Source organism: Salvelinus alpinus, chromosome 8 (assembly GCF_045679555.1).
Source record: "Salvelinus alpinus chromosome 8, SLU_Salpinus.1, whole genome shotgun sequence".
In the NCBI taxonomy this organism is placed as follows: Eukaryota; Metazoa; Chordata; class Actinopteri; order Salmoniformes; family Salmonidae; genus Salvelinus; species Salvelinus alpinus.
Window position 1 is genome coordinate 19,243,114 of NC_092093.1, and position 20,155 is coordinate 19,263,268.

General features: G+C 43.1%; 1 protein-coding gene across 1 annotated transcript in view; it reads left to right on the forward strand.

Annotated features, from left to right (window-relative positions):
• Positions 1 to 20,155, forward strand: part of LOC139582667 (MAM domain-containing glycosylphosphatidylinositol anchor protein 2-like) — a 407,757-nt gene that overhangs the window by 239,289 nt on the left and 148,313 nt on the right. The window contains exon 9 of the mRNA XM_071412871.1: positions 4,723 to 5,016. Coding sequence (XP_071268972.1) covers positions 4,723 to 5,016 — 294 coding nt within the window. The remainder of the gene's footprint in view (positions 1 to 4,722; positions 5,017 to 20,155) is intronic.

Here is a 20,155-nt window from a genome sequence, read left to right on the forward strand (position 1 = left end):
ACAGTTTTGGAAACTTTGGAGTGTTTTCTATCATAGTCTGTAAATTATATGCATATTCTACGATCTGGGCCTGAGAAAATGTCCGTTTACCTTGGGAACGATATTTTAAGAAAAAAAAAAAATCTGGCTCCTAGCGTTAAGGTACCGTCAGTGAAATGACGTTGCCCCAAGCAGCACCGCAGATATTGCGATGAGTAAGATCCAAGATGTCACTCTCACACAGTCAAATCAAATCCAAATCAAATTTTATTGGTCATATACAGATGTTTAGCAGACGTTATTAAGGCTGTAGCGAAATGCTTGTGCTCCTAGCTCCAACAGTGCAGTAGTATCTAACAATTCACATTTATGCACACAAATCTAAAAGCAAAATAATGGAATTATGAAATACAGTATCAGTCAAAAGTTTGGACATACCTACTCATTCAAAGGTTTTTCTTTATTTTTACTATTTTCTACATTGTAGAATAATAGTGAGGACATCAAAACTATGAAATAACACATATGGAATCATGTATTATGCCAAAAAGGGTTAAACAAATCAAAATATCAAAATTGATTTTATATTGTAGATTCTTCAAAGTAGCCACCATTTGCCTTGATGACAGCTTTGCACACTCTTGGCATTCTCTCAACCAGCTTCACCTGGAATGCTTTTCCAACAGTCCTGAAGGAGTTCCCACATATGCTGACTGCTTTTTGGTTGCTTTTCCTTCACTCAGCGGTCCAACTCATCCCAATCCATCTCAATTGTGTTGAGGTTGGGTGATTGTGAAGGCCAGGTCATCTGATGCAGCAATCCATCACTCTTCTTCTTGGTCAAATAGCCCTTACACAGCCTGGAGGTGTGTTGGGTCATTGTCCTGTTGAAAAACAAAAATGATACTGCCACTAAGCGCAAACCAGTTGGATGGCATATCGCTGTAGAATGCTGTGGTAACCATACTGATTAAGCCTTGAATTCTAAATAAATCACAGACAGTGTCACCAGCAAAGCACCCCCACACCATCACACCTCCTCCTCCATGCTTCACAGTGGGAATCATAGAAATGGAGATCATCCATTCACCTACTCTTCGTCTCACAAAGACACGTTGGTTGACCACGGTGGTCAAATTTCTCAAAGGACAGAATTTCACCGGTCTAATGTCCATTGCTTGTGTTTCTTGGCCCAAGCAAGTCTATTCTTCTTATTGTTGTCCTTTAGTAGTGGTTTCTTTGCAGCAATTCAACCATGAAGGCCTGATTCACACAGTCTCCTCTGAAGAGTTGATGTTGAGATGTGTCTGTTACTTGAACTATGTGAAGCATATATTTGGGCCGCAAACTGAGGTGCAGTTAACTCTAATGAACTTATCCTCTGAAGCAGAGATAACTCTGGGTCTTCCTTTCCTGTGGCGGTCCTCATGAGAGCCAGTTTCATCATAGCACTTCAGATTTTTTGTGAATGCACTTGAAGAAACTTTCAAAGTTCTTGATATTTTCCAGATTGACTGACCTTCATGTCTTAAAGTAATCATGGACTATCGTTTCTCTTTGGTTATTTGAGCTGCTCTTGCCATAATATGGACTTTATCTTTTACCAAATATTGCTATCTTCTGCCCCTTCCTTGTCACAACACAACTGATTGGCACAAATGCATAAAGAAGGAAAGAAATTCCATAAATTATCTTTTAACAAGGCACACGTGTGAATTGAATTGCATTCCAGGTGACTACCTCAAGAAGCTGGTTGTGAGAATGCCAAGAGTATGCAAAGATGTCATCAAGGCAAAGGGTGGCTACTTTGAAGAATCTCAAATATAAAATATATTTTGATTTGTTTAACACTTTTTTGGTTACTACATGATTCCATACGTGTTATTTCATAGTTTTGATTTCTTCACATATTCTACAATGTAGAAAATAGTACAAATAAAGAAAAACAGTTGAATGAGTAGGTGTGTCCAAACTTTTGACCGGTAATGTATATAAATATTAGATCGATCAATGTCGGTATAGCATTGACTAATATATATTAGAATAGAATACAGTATATTATGACATGAGTAAAGCAGTATGTAAACATTATTAAAGTGACTAGTGTTCGATTATTAAAGTGGCCAGTGATTCCAAGTCTATGTATATAGGGCAGCAGCCTCTAAGGTTCAGGGTTGCGTAACCGGTTGGAAGCCTTCTAGTGATGGCTATTTATCAGTCTGATGGCCTTGAGATAGAAGCTGTATTTCAGTGTCTCGGTCCCAGCATTGATACACCTGTACTGACCTCACCTTCTTGATGATAGCGGGGTGAACAGCTGTGGCTCGGGTGGTTGCTGTCCTTGATGATCTTTTCGGCTTTCCTGTGACATCGGGTGCTGTAGGTGTCCTGGAGGGCAGGTAGTTGGGCCCCGGTGATGCGTTGGGCAGACCACACCACCCTCTGGAGAGTCCTGCGGTTGCGGGCAGTGCAGTTGCCATATCAGGCAGTGATACAGCCCGACAAGATGCTCTCAATTGTGCATCTGTAAAAGTTTGTGAGGGTTTTAGGGGCCAAGCCACATTTCTTCAGTCACACACAGTATCTGCGCATGTGCTTGGGTTACGCTTCACATTCTTACAACGTGGTAGCCACGAGACCAAAACAGCGAAGAAGTTTAGCCTCGCGCTCCAACGCTCTTAGTTGATGTTTGAAATTGACCTACTATGCTTTTTACTTTGTGCATCTACTTAATATCGCTGACTCTACCTTTAACTTTTATTTTATTGTAATAAATATTTATTCCTTTCAGCTCTTCATTGTTTTTCCATTGCCTACTTACATTAGTGTTGCACGGTATACCGAAACTGCTGTAGTTTTTCGATACTAAAACAGTTAGGTACTACAATTTGTGTTATTTTGGGGATTTTTGTCAAATGTTTCTGACGGATCAAGCCTGTGTATCAGCGCAGCTGACCACTTATTACAGTGCTCACCGTGCCTGCTCCACCTACTCATTGCTAGCCTGCGCTGGGAGTCTGGGCTGCATCATGTTAGCTCCCCACTTAGCCTGCGCTGGGAGTCTGGACTGCATCTTGTTAGCTCCCCACTTAGCCTGCGCTGGGAGTCTGGGCTGCATCATGTTAGCTCCCAACTTAGCCTGCGCTGGGAGTCTGGACTGCATCATGTTAGCTCCCCACTTAGCCTGCGCTGGGAGTCTGGGCTGCATCATGTTAGCTCCCAACTTAGCCTGCGCTGGGAGTCTGGACTGCATCATGTTAGCTCCCCACTTAGCCTGCGCTGGGAGTCTGGGCAGCATCATGTTAGCTCCCAACTTAGCCTCCGCTGGGAGTCTGGGCTGCATCATGTTAGATCCCCACTTAGCCTGCGCTGGAAGTCTGGACTGCATCATGTTAGCTCACCACTTAGCCTGCGCTGGGAGTCTGGACTGCATCATGTTAGCTCCCCAATTAGCCTGCGCTGGGAGTCTGGGCTGCATCTTGTTAGCTCCCCACTTAGCCTGCGCTGGAAGTCTGGGCTGCATCATGTTAGCTCCCCACTTAGCCTGCGCTGGAAGTCTGGGCTGCATCATGTTAGCTCCCCACTTAGCCTGCGCTGGGAGTCTGATCTGCATCATGTTAGCTCCTCACTTAGCCTGCGCTGGGAGTCTGGGCTGCATCTTGTTAGCTCCCCACTTAGCCTGCGCTAGGAGTCTGGACTGCATCATTTTAGCTCCCCACTTAGCCTGCGCTGGGAGTCTGGGCAGCATCATGTTAGCTCCCCGCTTAGCCTGCGCTGGGAGTCTGGACTGCATCTTGTTAGCTCCCCACTTAGCCTGCGCTGGGAGTCTGGGCAGCATCATGTTAGCTCCCCACTTAGCCTGCGCTGGAAGTCTGGACTGCATCATGTTAGCTCCCCGCTTAGCCTGCGCTGGGAGTCTGGGCTGCATCTTGTTAGCTCCCCACTTAGCCTGCGCTGGGAGTCTGGGCAGCATCATGTTAGCTCCCCACTTAGCCTGCGCTGGAAGTCTGGACTGCATCATGTTAGCTCCCCACTTAGCCTGCGCTGGGAGTCTGGGCTGCATCTTGTTAACTCCCCACTTAGCCTCTGCTGGGAGTCTGGACTGCATCATGTTAGCTCCCCACTTAGCCTGCACTGGGAGTCTGGACTGCATCTTTTTTTTACCCAATTTATCAATAGAGATTTACCATTCAAATAAACTATTAAGTCAAATTGATTGTATAATTGATTCAATAATGCATACATAGCTGTCTGAAAAATGTTGATGTAAAAAAATCTTCCTTTTTTTGCCGTGGTATCGTTTTGTTATCGAGTATCGTGTTGGTATCAAGTATTGTGATACTAACCTGGTATCGGTTTCGAAGTCAGAATTCTGGTATTGTGACAACACTAACTTACATTTAACCCTTTCCCTGTTGGTTACCATGCTTGGTGACTTTTCATACTATTCTCTAGCTACTTTGATCCAAGCTAATAGCCATCACTCCAACTTTCTCCGTGGCATGGTTCTCTATACCAGCAGCGTATCTTGCTGATACTCAACTCATACTATCATTGTGTGTATGTGACCAAATACTCAACGGAGCTGCACTCAACTCAAACTCCATCAAATCCATCGCAACATGGATGCTCATTCGCTTCCCCATCCCTCCACCTCTCTCTCCGTCGACCATTCCCTCTTACCCCGCCAGCCGACTTTCTAGAGCCCCATATCAGTCCCTCCTCTGTTTTTCTCTTTCTTAGTTCCTCCCAACCTGACAGTGCCGCGGGGTAAGAGCCCCCTGGTGGTCCGGGAGGGTGACACGGTGGAGCTCGAGTGTCTGGTTTCAGGGAAGCCCAAGCCCATTATCCTGTGGTCTCGGGCCGATAAGGAAGCGCCCATGCCGGATGGGACCCTGCAGGTGGAGAGCTACGACGGGGTGCTGCGGATTGTCAACGTGTCCAGAGAGATGACCGGCTCCTACCGCTGCCAGACCAGCCAGTTCAATGGGTTCAACGTGAAGCCCAGGGAAGCTGTGGTGGAGCTCATCGTACAGTGTGAGTAGAGGGTTGTTTGAGTGTGGGGTGGGGTTTGTGTGGGTGGAGTTGTGTGGAGCGTGCCTGTGTGTGTTAGTTTAGGGGTGCTTGTGTCTTTTCTGTATATTTGTTTGTTCGTACACTACTGTTCAAAAGTTTGGGGTCACTTAGAAATGTCCTTGTTTTTGAAAGAAAAGCAAATTTTTTGTCCATTAAAATAACATCAAATTGATCAGAAATACGGTGTAGACATTGTAAATGACTATTGTAGCTGGAAACTGCAGATTTTTTTATGGAATGGAATTATCCTTTTAAAATGATAAACTTGGATTAGCTAACACAACGTGCCATTGGAACACAGGAGTGATGGTTGCTGATAATAGACCTCTGTACTCCTATGTAGCAGTGGTGGGCCGTCAGGGCCTGCAAGGCCTTCTCTGCTGGCCTAAACATCATCAGAATATATATATTTTTTTTAATATATTTTCCCACAAATATGTATTAAATTATTCCCCAGAGTAAGAGTTATACTCTTCATTTCATAGATTTCCTCTTGGTTGCACTGCTTCCAGCCCCAGGTTGAGATTTGGAGGGCTGGTCTTTATGTTAGATCTTTTATCCAATCATATTCAGCCATCATGTGTTGCCAGGGGTCTAAAATCTGCCCTCAGGCCTTCAGAATCAACAGTGCGGGCGCTTGTAGCTTAAAGTGAATGGAAATTAAAATTTTGTGTCAACCAATCAGCTTTAGAGTTGGCTATTATACGCCTGCTGGCTGGCTCCAGTGTTACACAGGAGCCAGCTAGCAGGCGTAGTGCGTCCACGTCTTTTGATTGGATTACCAATATTGAGAGGCAGGTCCTATGGGCAGGTCTATGCAGATCTAGGAAACTGAATTTGATAAACGAATTAATTCGCGTTCTACTAAGCTGTTTTTTCAACCCACAATGGCGGAAGGAGGAGAAGATATCGATTTGGTCGAGGATATAATTATAACGCCATTCTCAAGACGAACTTTTCAAGAAAAGTTAGACATTGTAAGGAGAGGTCGCCCGACGCCACAAAGCCTGTCACAGGCGGGAAAGGGGTTCGTTCGCTCGCCACTTTCAAAGTTTCAACTACGAGCGCTGTCAATTGCTCACAGGCTCCGAGAAGCACTGCAAACTGTACTGCTGGGAATGCCTATTATTTGCAAGTGATCGATTTGGTGTTTGGAGCCACACTGGCTTTGCAAACTTGAGTTGTCTGTTAAACACTGTTTACCCAAAAATGTCAATTTGTCAATTTCAAGGTGACGCAACGCCTGGTTATACTGCGTTTCTGTCTAAATGTATAGTGTCTAGAGCCATGGCATAATGATGGTAATAAGAGGTGGATTAATTCGGGTGGGACTGTGTAGTACCTCACTGAAGGCCTAGGCCCCAGGCCCACGGCACGCCACTGCTATGTAGATATTCCATAAAATATCCACAATTTCCAGCTTCAATAGTCATTTACAACTTTAACAGTGTCTATACTGTATTTCTGGTCAATTTGATGTCATTTTAATGGACAAAAAATATGCTTTTCTTTAAAAAACTAAGTGACAGCAAACTTTTTAACTGTAGTGTATGCTGTGTTTGAATGGTCTGCCATCCAGGACCTCTATACCAGGCGGTGTCAGAGGAAGGCTCTAAAAATTGTCAAAGACTCCAGCCAGCCTAGTCATAGACTGTTCTCTCTGCTACCACGGCAAGCGGTACCGGAGTTCCAAGTCTAGGTCCAAGAGGCTTCTAAACAGCTTCTACCCCCAAGCCATAAGAACACAGACTATTTGCATTGCCCCCCCCCCCCCCCCTTCTATGCCGCTGCTCCTCTCTGTTATCATCTATGCATAGTCACTTTAATAACTCTAACTACATGCACATATTACCTCAACTAACCAGTGCCCCCGCACATTGACTCTGTACCGGTACCCCCCTGTATATAGTATATAGTCTCGCTATTATTATTTTACTGCTGCTCTTTAATTACTTGTAACTTTTATTTCTTATTTGTATTTTTTTTTAACTGCATTGTTGGTTAGGGGCTCGTAAGTAAGCATTTCACTGTAAGGTCTACACTTGTTGTACTCGGATCATGTGACTAATACAATTTGATTTGATTTTGATTTGAATGATATACCTGTGATTGTTTATGTGGCAGGTCTATCTCTTTGCCTCATTCAAACAAGACCACACTCAATGTCTATTTGCTTGTGCTCACCTACAGCATGTGTGTAACAGAACAGCAGCCTCAATGGATCTAATCTTTCCCACACTGATAGAAAAAAAGTTTCCAAAAGGGTTATCGGCTGTCCCGATAGGAAAACCCTTTTTGGTTCCAGGTTGAAACCTTTGTGTAAGAAAAGGAGAGCTGCACGCTCTTGGAGCTCAGATGCAAAAATTGAATAACCCAACGTTTTGACAGACAAGCTGTCTTCATCAGGTTGTATTTGTCACATATGCTCCCTCTCCGGCCTCTAGGTCACCAGGCTGCTCGTTATGGCACACACCTGTCACCAGCGTTACGCGCATCTGCGCATAATGACACTCACCTGGACTCCATCACCTCCTTGATTACCTGCCCTTTATATGTCACTCCCTTTGGTGTCTTCCCCAGTCGTCGTTGTTTCTGTATCTGTGTCATGTTGGTGCACTGTTCGTGTTAGTTTATTTATTAAGTATATTCACTCCCTTAACTTGCTTCCCGACTCTCAGAGTACGTCGTTATAGTAATGACAAACTATGCGGGTCACTAGTTTATATAGTGTCAAAGGACCTACACGGGTGTCTGTAATCATGGCCGGGTGTGGCAGATATAAATACAACATGTAAAAAACATGACTGGATAACATACAATCATAGATACAAGACTCTACGGCTCTCCTGTTGTTTTTCAAGTCTTCTACTCCACTAGCCAGCACCTCGCCTAAACAGGTGTTCTACTCCACTAGCCAGCACCTCGCCTAAACAGGTGTTCTACTCCACTAGCCAGCACCTCGCCTAAACAGGTGTGCATTTCTTTCTCCTCCAGAACCCTTTTGGGTTTCATGTAGAACCGTCTGTGGAACGGGTTCTACATGGAACCCAAAAGGGTTCTATCGGGTACCAAAAATGGTTCTTCGAAGAGTACTCCTATGTGTACAGCCGGTAACCCTTTTAGGTTCCAGCACCTTTCTTTCTACGGGTGCACTTTCTCTCTATCCACTCCACACTTCTCTTCCTCTCAACACACCTATCCAATTTTCCTTAGAAGGCAAGGAACATGAGGCCCATCCACAGGAGGTTGTTAACACCTTAATTGGGGAGAACGGGCTCATGGTAATCCCTGGGGTGGAATGGGTGGAATGGTTTCAAACACGTCAAACATATGGAAACCACATGTTCAGTCCAGACATTACAATGAGCCCGTCCTCCTATAGATCATTCCACCAGCCTCCTTTGGTCCCATCCTCTATATCTGTCAGGTCTCTCAGACATAGAGGCAACACCCCCTTCACACCTCTCAGCCTCTTAAAGAGGGGCATGACCAGCGCTATAGCTGAGGGATGGATAGCCTAGCTACCAGCTAACAGGGATACAAAGGCACTAACATGATCCATGACTAGGGCCTGTGTGTGTGAAGCTGAGAGGAGGCTGAGGAGTGGGTTATATACGCATACACACACTCACACACACATACACACATACACACACACTCTCAGCAGGTTTCAGAACAGACCCTCAGCTCCGGTACCGTACTGTACTGCCTTCCAATGAAACCCTCCTCCTTAAGATCTGACATTCAAAGATAGCTTAGCGCCTAATTAGAAGAAGGCTAATTTATTCCTGCTGGTACTTATTTTGAATTCATTTATGTGCATTTGAATGGAATATTTAAAATCATAGACAGGGATTCAAAGCGGTGTCACTCATTCACAGGCATGGATGTTTTCAGGAGAGAAAAGAACGAGGGAAAGAGGGAATTTAAAGCAATCCATGCATGGAGCCGGGTGAATGCAACCAGTTTCTCTGGCAAGTGATTATAGGAAATAAGGGAAACTTATGGAAAGGGTTGATTCTGGGTCTGTGTGCCATACATTCAGATTGGTCTATTGTTATTGCTGCTTTAGAGCTTTCATGGCTGGAATCCCCATTGTTTTCTCACATGACCCAGTTAGTTAGTTAGTTACTTTAGCCCTTGAATGTTCCAATCAAAACTGCCATATTTATTCTCTCTAAGCCAATAAAATACTCACTAACTAGATGATCACAAACAGGAGATTCTCCATTGAAAGGGCTTCATAGTCCAAGACCAGGCTTCATCTGTATCCAGGAACATGTCCCTAAAGTAGGTGTGTATTTGGACTTTACAGTACAGTATGAACCAGTTATAGAACAGTTATGGAGCAAACAATCACAAAATGACTAGAATGGAATTATAATGGAGAAGGAACTCAAGTAACCACAGTTATTTTTTTGTTATTTTTTATTATTTTGTTATGGCCATCACATCTGCATTAGGTAATTAATGACTGGGCTCTGTGAGGAAAATGTATGAAGTTTTGATGTGCTTTGAGGACTAAACAGTGTTAGCTTTTTCTCAGAATTGATTGTTATTATAACGCTGATGACAGGCAGCGCATATCAAAGGTTATTACACAGTATATTGAGATACTTTTTGAAGCAGGTGTGTTAGTGCAGAGCTACAAAGAAACATGTCTCCCCGTGGGACACCAGGACAATTGACAGACATTGACTGACTTCTGTCTAGGTGGTTCGATAGGATCCCACTTTATAAAAGGCATCAGAGTCCATCATACATTCTGATGCCTATCTGAAGATGAGGAAATTAATGGATGCAGCTCCTCTTCCCTCTATTCTTTGGTATTTAGTATTTATTAGGGTCCCCATTGGCCACTGCAGAAGCATCAGCTAACTCCTGGAGTCCACATGAAACATGACATAATACATAGTAGGGAACATTATTAGTCAAGGACTGAAATACATTTTATAATGTCACACACAGCCTACATATCAGTACGTACACACAATATCTATGTCTAATACATAGTACAGTGCAAATTACAATACAATATATATAAAATGGCTGTGTCTCTTCACAGTCCCCTTTGTGCAGTAAGGTGTTCTTTTATCTGTTTTTTTAAACTGGTTTAATTCCTAGCTTGGCTTTCCTTGGGGTGGTGGAGAGTTCCATGTAGCCATTGCTCAATTTATACTGTGCTTTTCCCAGCCTCTGTTCTGGACCCGGGGACTGTGAATAGACCTCTGCGTGTCTTGTGTTGTACCGATGAGTGTCCGAACTGTATGCCAACTGCTTGAACAGACAGTTCGGTACCAGGGGAGATCAGTCACTACCACTACCAGCAACAGGTCGTAATGACCCAGTCTGCCTTTGCATCGTGCGGCGGCAGCGGTGAGACGACTACTATTCTGCATATCGTTTGTCTTAGGGCAGCACAATTAGATCTGGAATAAAAGAAAACAAGATAACAAGGGGGCACTAACTCAAAGGGCTGTCCAGAAGCTTTTTAGCAACCCTCCGCAATCAATCACATTAATGAAAATATCTGTTAGGCAGGCTTGCTTATGCTTGCAGAAGAGAAGGCGTGCCATGCTGCTTCTCCTCATCAGGAAAATATGCAGATAAAACAAAGATGAAACGATCCTAATAGAATTTGCCCATATTACTGATTTTGTATTTATTTTGTCCCTTTTAAGAGGACATGAAAAAATAGAAAATGTCCTCCGTCTTTGAATTAAATGGCTATCCTCCTCAGACTCGACAAACTGAAAACAGCATACAGTTACTTAAAAGGTTTCATATATTCAAACAAAACGCAATTAACTATCTCGAAAGCAATTTTTTAAAGAATAATGTTCACCATGGAACACAAACTCATCTAGCTAATAAGTTGGTAAATTGTACCATTCTCCTCTGAATGAATCATCATCCCTCCTTATTATAACATGAGCCATACCCATGGAAATATACCATACATTCAAATGGCCTGAAAAAAAATATCTTAATATTAAAATCCTACAGTGTAAGGGGTGCGTAATCGGTGGCAGGGAAGTCAGACGCAGGAGAGCAGAACTTGGTAATAGCCGGAGCAGTTTAATAGCAAAACCCACGGCATAAAAATAACAAGACATTTGGGTACAAAAACCCGTTGCGCACTAATCAACACGTGCACAAGCACTTACAATAAACAATCCCACACAAAGACATGGGGGGAACAGAGGGTTAAATACACAACAAATGATTGAGAGAATTGAAACCAGGTGTGAGGAAAAACAAGATGAAACACATGGAAAATGAAAAGTGGATCGATGATGGCTAGAAGACCGGCGACGCCGACCGCCGAGCGCCACCCGAACAAGGAGAGGACCCGACTTCGGCGTGACATACAGTTTAATGCTTAATCTCTCTGGGATATGTGGGACGCTAGCGTCCCAACTGGCCAACATCCAGTGAAAATGCAGAGCGCCAAATTCAAAAAATAAATTACTATAAAAATTAAACTTTGATGAAATCACACATTCAATATACCAAATTAAAGCTACACTTGTTGTGAATAAAAAATGCTAAAAAATGCTTTACGGCGAAAGCAAACGATGCTATTATCTGGGGATAGCACCCAAGCAAACAAACACAGACCATCATATTTCAACCCTCCAGGCGCGACACAAAACGCAGAAATAAAGATATAATTCATGCCTTACCTTTGACGAGCTTCTTCTGTTGGCACTCCAATATGTCCCATAAACTTCACAAATTGTCCTTTTGTTCGATTAATTCCGTCGATATATATATCCAAAATGTTCATTTATTTGGCGCATTTGATCCAGAAAAACACAGTTTTTACCTGTTACCTGTAAGCTTTGTCCAAACATTTCAAACTACTTTTGTAATACAACTTTAGGTATTTTTTTACGTAAATAATGATGACGGGATGATCTGTGTTCAATACCGGAGGAAAACAAAGTGTAGCTAGCTTTCAGGTCACGCGCCTCTAACAAAGAGTACACTTCTCTCTACCCTCGTTCTGAACAGTGTTACTTCTTCATTTCTCAAAGGAAAAACCTCAACCAATTTCTAAAGACTGTTGACATCCAGTGGAAGCGATAGGAACTGCAAGAAGGTTCCTTAGAAATCTCGATTCCCAATGAAATCCCATTGAAAAGAGAGTGACCTCAAAAAAAAGAAATCAGAATGGTTTGTCCTCTGGGTTTTGCATGCCAAATAAGTTCTGTTATACTCACAGACATGATTCAAACAGTTTTAGAAACTTCAGAGTGTTTTCTATCACAATCTACTAATAATATGCATATCTTAGCTTCTGGGCCTGAGTAGCAGGCAGTTTACTTTGGACTGCTTTTCATCCGGATGTGAAAATACTGCCACCTATCCCAGAGAAGTTAACATCAGTTAACCCAAACTAAGCTAGCAGTGTTATTAAAAGACGTATTGAAACATGTTCTCAGAATGTTATTTAATTACCTTGAAATAACCTATAATTTCCGTTCTCAGACAGCTAATAAAACATTTCAGGGAACCATAGAAAAATGTTCTCAGAACCTCTCTATAGCCTAAAAATGTACATTCCCAGAATAGGCAAAAACGTTTAGAAAACGTTCAAATTTAACGGTCAGGAAACTTATGGCTTCGTTCCCTGAACCAATGGGAAATAAAAAACGTACGTTCCCAAAACTCCAAGTAACCAAATGTCCTACCTGCCTACATATGTTGTTGTTTCTAGTTTTACTTTTGGCTCGGAGTGAGGATGGGACCTTCAGGGCGGAGGGATATTTTTCACTGAGGGCCTATTTCATTCATTTAACATAGGAAACAGGTCTCTGTATATAATGTTGCCACAGTTACATCATAAGAAACGAATGAAATAGGCCCTCAGTGAAAAATATCCCTCCGCCCTGAAGGTCCCATCTTCACCAAAAGTAAAACTTTTCCTCCCCAATTAGAGACAACGAACATCAGCTGCCTCTAATTGGGAACCATACCAAGAGCACCAACATAGAAATATATAGGGATAGGGTGCCATTTAGGATTCACTCTTGAGGCTATAGCTGCACAGACCTACTGGTATAAAAGTGTGTGACCAGTAAAGGTGGTTAAGGGTGGCCTGTGTGGTGTGACAGGTGTTAGTGACATACTAACAAAGGTCTGAAATGAGGGTCTGAAACAACTGAATGATCCTTTTTGACTGAAGAATATTGTTTTCTGCCAAGATACCATTAATCGAACCAAAATGTTTTAAGTGGGAGAGGGGTTAGGGGTTGTGTGTGTGTGTGTGTGTGTGTGTGTGTGTGTGTGTGTGTGTGTGTGTGTGTGTGTGTGTGTGTGTGTGTGTGTGTGTGTGTGTGTGTGTGTGTGTGTGTGTGTGTGTGTGTGTGTGTGTGTGTGTGTGTGTGTGTGTGCGTGCGTGCGTGCGCAGACTACAGACATGTCTGGTAGTCCTAATATTAACCTGACTGATCCCTACCTCATTTCAAACCTTGTCAAAAAGGACCACTCAATTGTTTTATCAGCACCAACATCCCAAAGCAATGTTTATAATGAAGCCAGTCAGCAGTTAAGTATTGGTAAATCAATCATCTTGTTACTGTGTATTTTCATGGCCTTTTTACAGTCAGAGTACCTCATAGCTGGCATCAAAAGGTTGATACTGAACCCTATGAAAAGCCTTGAACAACAGTAGCCATTAGAAGTGACTGTTTATTTTGTCAGAAGGGGGAGGAAGGGGTCAATGTTATATACTGTAAGTAGTATGCATTGTATTCAGCTAGATTGTAGCAGTGTTCCTGTTCTGTATTCAGTTCCCATGCAGGCCCCTTACTTCTGCTCTACAGACCCTCTCTCTCTCTTTTCCCACTCTTCTTCCCCATCTCTCCCTCCCCATTTCTCTTTCCCTCTCTCTCTCTCTCAATGCAATTCAATTCAAAGGGCTTTATTGGCATGGGAAACATATGGTAACGTTGCCAAAACAAGTAAAATAGATAATATTCAAAAGTGAAGTAAACAGTAAAAATTAACAGTAAACGTTACACTGACAGAAGTTCCAAAATAATAAAGACAATACAAATGTCGTATTATGTATATATACAGTGTTGTAATGATGTGCAAATGGTTATTAAAGTACAAAAGGGAAAATAAATAAACATAAATATGGATTGTATTTACAATGGTGTTTGTTCTTCACTGGTTGCCCTTTTCTTGTGGCAAGAGGTCACAAATATTGCTGCTGTGATGGCACACTGTGGTATTTCACCCAGTAGATATGAGAGTTTATCAAAATTGGGTTTGTTTTCGAATTCTTCGTGGATCTGTGTAATCTGGGGGAAATATGTGTCTCTAATATGGTCATACATTTGGCAGGAGGTTAGGAAGTGCAGGTCAGTTTCCATCTCATTTTGTGGCTGCATTTCTCAATAGCAAGGCTATGCTCACTGAGTCTGTACATAGTCAAAGCTTTCCTTAAGTTTTGGTCATTCACAGTAGTCAGGTATTCTGCCACTGTGTACTCTCTGTTTAGGGCCAAATAGTATTCTAGTTTGCTCTGTTTATTTTTTTATTCTTTCCAATGTGTCAAGTAATTATCTTTTTGTTTTCTCATGATTCAGTTGGGTCTAATTGTGTTGCTGTCCTGGGGCTCTGTGGGTCTGTTTGTGTTTGTGAACAGAGCCCCAGGACCAGCTTGCGTAGGGGACTCTTCTGCATAAATTCTGCATAAAACTATTTTTAGCCAGATCCTAATTGGTATGTCAAATTTGATGTTCCTTTTGATGGCATAGAATACCCTTCTTGCCTTGTCTCTCATATCGTTGACAGCTTTGTGGAAGTTACCTGTGGCACTGATGTTTAGGCCAAGGTATGTATCGTTTTTTGTGTGCTCTAGGTCAACGGTGTCTACATGGAATTTGTATTTGTGGTCCTGTTGACTGGACCTTTTTTGGAACACCATTATTCTGGTCTTACTGAGATTTACTGTCATGGCCCAGGTCTGGCAGAATCTGGGCAGAAGATCTAGGTGCTGCTGTATGCCCTCCTTGGTGTGTGACAGAAGCACCAGATCATCAGCAAACAGTAGACATTTGACATCAGATTCTAGTAGAGTGAGGCCGGGTGCTGCTGACTTTTCTAGTGCCCTCGATGATATATACACTGCTCAAAAAAATAAAGGGAACACTAAAATAACACATCCTAGATCTGAATGAATGAAATATTCTTATTAAATACTTTTTTCTTTACATAGTTGAATGTGCTGACAACAAAATCACACAAAAATTATCAATGGAAATCAAATGTATCAACCCATGGAGGTCTGGATTTGGAGTCACACTCAAAATTAAAGTAAAAAACAACACTACAGGCTGATCCAACTTTGATGTAATGTCCTTAAAACAAGTCAAAATGAGGCTCAGTAGTGTGTGTGGCCTCCACGTGCCTGTATGACCTCCCTACAACGCCTGGGCATGCTCCTGATGAGGTGGCGGATGGTCTCCTGAGGGATCTCCTCCCAGACCTGGACTAAAGCATCCGCCAACTCCTGGACAGTCTGTGGTGCAATGGATGGAGCGTGGATGGAGCGAGACATGATGTCCCAGATGTGCTCAATTGGATTCAGGTCTGGGGAACGGGCGGGCCAGGCCATAGCATCAATGCCTTCCTCTTGCAGGAACTGCTGACACACTCCAGCCACATGAGGTCTAGCATTGTCTTGCATTAGGAGGAACCCAGGGCCAACCGCATCAGCATATGGTCTCACAAGGGGTCTGAGGATCTCATCTCGGTACCTAATGGCAGTCAGGCTACCTCTGGCGAGCACATGGAGGGCTGTGCGGCCCCCCAAAGAAATGCCACCCCACACCATGACTGACCCACCGCCAAACCGGTCATGCTGGAGGATGTTGCAGGCAGCAGAACGTTCTCCACGGCGTCTCCAGACTCTGTCACGTCTGTCACATGTGCTCAGTGTGAACCTGCTTTCATCTGTGAAGAGCACAGGGCGCCAGTGGCGAATTTGACAATCTTGGTGTTCTCTGGCAAATGCCAAACGTCCTGCACGGTGTTGGCCTGTAAGCACAACCCCCACCTGTGGACGTCGGGCCCTCATACCACCCTCATGGAGTCTGTTTCTAACCGTTTGAGCAGACACATGCACATTTGTGGCCTGCTGGAGGTCATTTTGCAGGGCTCTGGCAGTGCTCCTCCTGCTCCTCGTTGCACAAAGGCGGAGGTAGCGGTCCTGCTGCTGGGTTGTTGCCCTCCTACGGCCTCCTCCACATCTCCTGATGTACTGGCCTGTCTCCTGGTAGCGCCTCCATGCTCTGGACACTACGCTGACAGACACAGCAAACCTTCTTGCCACAGCTCACATTGATGTGCCATCCTGGATGAGCTGCACTACCTGAGGCACTTGTGTGGGTTGTAGACTCCGTCTCATGCTACCACTAGAGTGAAAGCACCGCCAGCATTCAACAGTGACCAAAACATCAGCCAGGAAGCATAGGAACTGAGAAGTGGTCTGTGGTCACCACCTGCAGAACCACTCCCTTATTGGGGGTGTCTTGCTAATTGCCTATAATTTCCACCTGTTGTCTATTCCATTTGCACAACAGCATGTTAAATTTATTGTCAATCAGTGTTGCTTCCTAAGTGGACAGTTTGATTTCACAGAAGTGTGATTGACTTGGAGTTACATTGTGTTGTTTAAGTGTTCCCTTTATTTTTTTGAGCAGTGTATGTTGAAGAGGGTGGGGCGTAAGCTGCATCCCTGTCTCACCCCACAGCCTTGTGGGAAGAAATGTTTGTGTTTTTTGCCTATTTTAACCATGCACTTGTTGTTTGTGTACATGGATTTTATAATGTTGTTTGTTTTTCCCCCAACACCACTTTCCATCAATTTGTATAGCAGACCCTCATGCCAAATTGAGTCAAAGGCTTTTTGAAATCAACAAAGCATGATAAGACTTTGTCTTTGTTTTGGTTTGTTTGTTTGTCAATTAGGGTGTGCAGGGTGAATACATGGTCTGTCGTATGATAATTTGGTAAAAAGCCAATTTGACATTTGCTCAGTACTTTGTTTTCACTGAGGAAATGTACGAGTCTGCTGTTAATGATAATGCAGAGGATTTTCCCAAGTTTGCTGTTGACGCATATCCCACGGTAGTTATTGGGGTCAAATTTGTCTCCACTTTTGTGGATTGGGGTGTTGGGGAAGATGCCAGAGCTAAGGATGATGTTAAAGAGTTTTATTATAGCCAATTGGAATTTGTTGTCTGTATATTTTATCATTTCATTGAGAATACCATCAACACCACAGGCCTTTTTGGGTTGGAGGGTTTTTATTTTGTTCTGTAGTTCATTCAAGGTAATTGGAGAATCCAGTGGGTTCTGGTAGTCTTTAATAGTTGATTCTAAGATTTGTATTTGTATTCCAAATAGATTGGAGAAGTGGTTTACCCATACATCTCTATTTTGGATAGATAATTCTTTATGTTGTTGTTTGTTTAGTGTTTTCCAATTTTCCCAGAAGTGGTTAGAGTCTATGGATTCTTCAATTACATTGAGCTGATTTCTGACGTGACGTTCCTTTTTTTCCCGTAGTGTATTTCTGTATTGTTTTTTATTCACCATAGTGAAGGCGTTGGCTCAGGTTTTCTATGTTTTCTATGTTTTTTCTCTATGTTTTTGGTTGGACAAGTTTCTCAATTTCTTTCTTAGGTTTTTGCATTCTTCATCAAAACATTTGTCATTGTTGTTAATTTTCTTCGGTTTTCTGTTTGACATTTTTAGATTCCATTCCATTCCATTGTGGCCTGCTGGAGAAGCTGAGAGGTCAAATATACTGTTAACATTTTCTACTGCCAAATTTACACCTTCACTATTACAGTGAAATGTTTTGTCCATGAAGTTGTTAAGAAGGGATTTAATTTGTTGTTGCCTAATTCTTTTCTGGTAGGTTTCCACACTACATTCATTCCATCTATAGCATCTCTTAATATTACTCAGTTCCTTTGACTTTGATGCCTCATGATTGAGTATTTCTCTGGTCAAGTAGACTGTGATTTTGCTGTTGTCTGATAGGAGTGTCAGTGGGCTGACTGTGAATGATCTGAGAGATGCTGGGTTGAGGTCAGTGATAAAGTAGTCTACAGTATACTCTCTCTCTCTCTCTCTCTCTCTCTCTCTCTCTCTCTCTCTCTCTCTCTCTCTCTCTCTCTCTCTCTCTCTCTCTCTCTCTCGTTGCTGTAGTTTGGCAGGCATAGCATTGCCTCAGAGTCTACCATATCAGACAGAGCTTAAAAGTAACACTGCAGAAATACCTCCACATTGAATGATTGACATCCATTGAAGCTTTGTTGTTTCACAGCATACTATACCCATTCTCTCTCTCTCTCTCTCTCTCTCTCTCTCTCTCTCTCTCTCTCTCTCTCTCTCTCTCTCTCTCTCTCTCTCTCTCTCTCTCTCTCTCTCTCTCTCTCTCTCTCTCTCTCTCTCTCTCTCTCGGCCTGTCTCCCGTGGTGTGAGAGCGAGCCAATCCCTCTGAGACGTTTTTCTGGCCTGCTTCTCCAGATCGCAGCGTGAACAAGTAAGAGAGGGAGCAGGAGCAAAGCCGCCGCGTTTAGTAACTCGATCAAGGGCCGAGGTACAGTCCTCTGAAGCAAAGAGCATTAGAGGCGTGATGGAAGGAGCCGAGCGGGGCCCAGTCGACAGCTTTGATATGTAAAAACCTGCATCTGTTCACTGCCCGGCTCGCACTGGCCGAGCCAGAAGGGGAGGTAGGGAAGGATTGAGAGGACTCATCTCATCTCACCACAGTATCCAGGAAATATGTGTTGGCTCTAATAGAAACGCAAAGCAAAGGCACAAATCATATCTCCAGCTGTGAAACTCTAATGTTCTTATTAAAACTTGTGAGATTATGTGAAGCCCTGCGACTGTGAGGAGAGAATAGAGGGAGGGAGAGAGGGATAGAGAGGAAGGAGTAGAGATGGACAGAGATCCATCCTGGCTGGACCTTGGCGGTTGTCTGTCGGGATTAGAACAAATGAGTCCTCTCTCTCTCTCCCTCCCTGCCTCCATCTCTCTCTCCCCTCTCCTTTCTCTCTCTCTCTCTCCGCTCTCTCTCTCTCTCTCTTTCTCTCTCCCCCCTCTCTCTCCTCTCCTTTCTCTCTCTCTCTCTCTCTCTTCTCTTATTTTCTCCTCTCAGCCCCTGAGCAGTGTCCCATACTTATATTATATATATTTCCCAGGTCCCTGTTCTGCTGTTTGTCGTGTTCCTCTCCTCCATACCACGTCATGCCCACCTTTTGTGCCTTTTGTGTGATCCTCGCCCCAAGCATAGCAGCGGCTCTAACTGACATACATCAAACGACACCCAGATGAGGATAAAGGGATAAAAAAGAGCAAAAAATTGACGGAATTATACGATTATTGTTTTTAATTAATTTTCCTTTCTGCAATCACAAAGGCGAGAACGACAGCCCGCAGGGGCTACACTCTAACATTAATATTTTTCTCTGACTATGCTTACTAACATTTTAATAACCAGTTTTTATAGAACAATGATGAATTGATCAGCTGCGTCGAACGAACTGTGTTGCAGCAAAGGCCAGTGAACGTGTTGGTTGTAAACCGGAATGTTGGATAGAGTCATTTACCAGCAAGTCGATGGCGGTGCTAAATCTATAAGTTATTTGGTGAAACCCACCACGCATACCGACCACTACCACATTGATTAACGTTAATTGTATACTTTATGACTATCTAAAAGTTGAATAACATGTTGGCGCAGATCCTGCTGTTGGAAGTGCATTGTTTTAGTTTTCTCTGGCCTTAATAGAAGCAGTGAAGAGGGCTGTGTTCAAACAAAGCAGCAGTGGATCTCTGCATTATTCAACAACACATAGAGACTCATTATGAATAGTTAATTCATCGTTAAATATTCCATCAGTTTGACTAGTTAATGACTGTTAGGTTCTGTATCAGAACTCAATATCAAAACACATTGGATTTCCAAAGGTTGCACCAATAAGAATGGTTCTCCTTAGATAAAAGGCCTATATTTATTTTTGTTGCGTGTGTGTTTGTTTCCCTGCGGGCTGTGCAAAAGTCA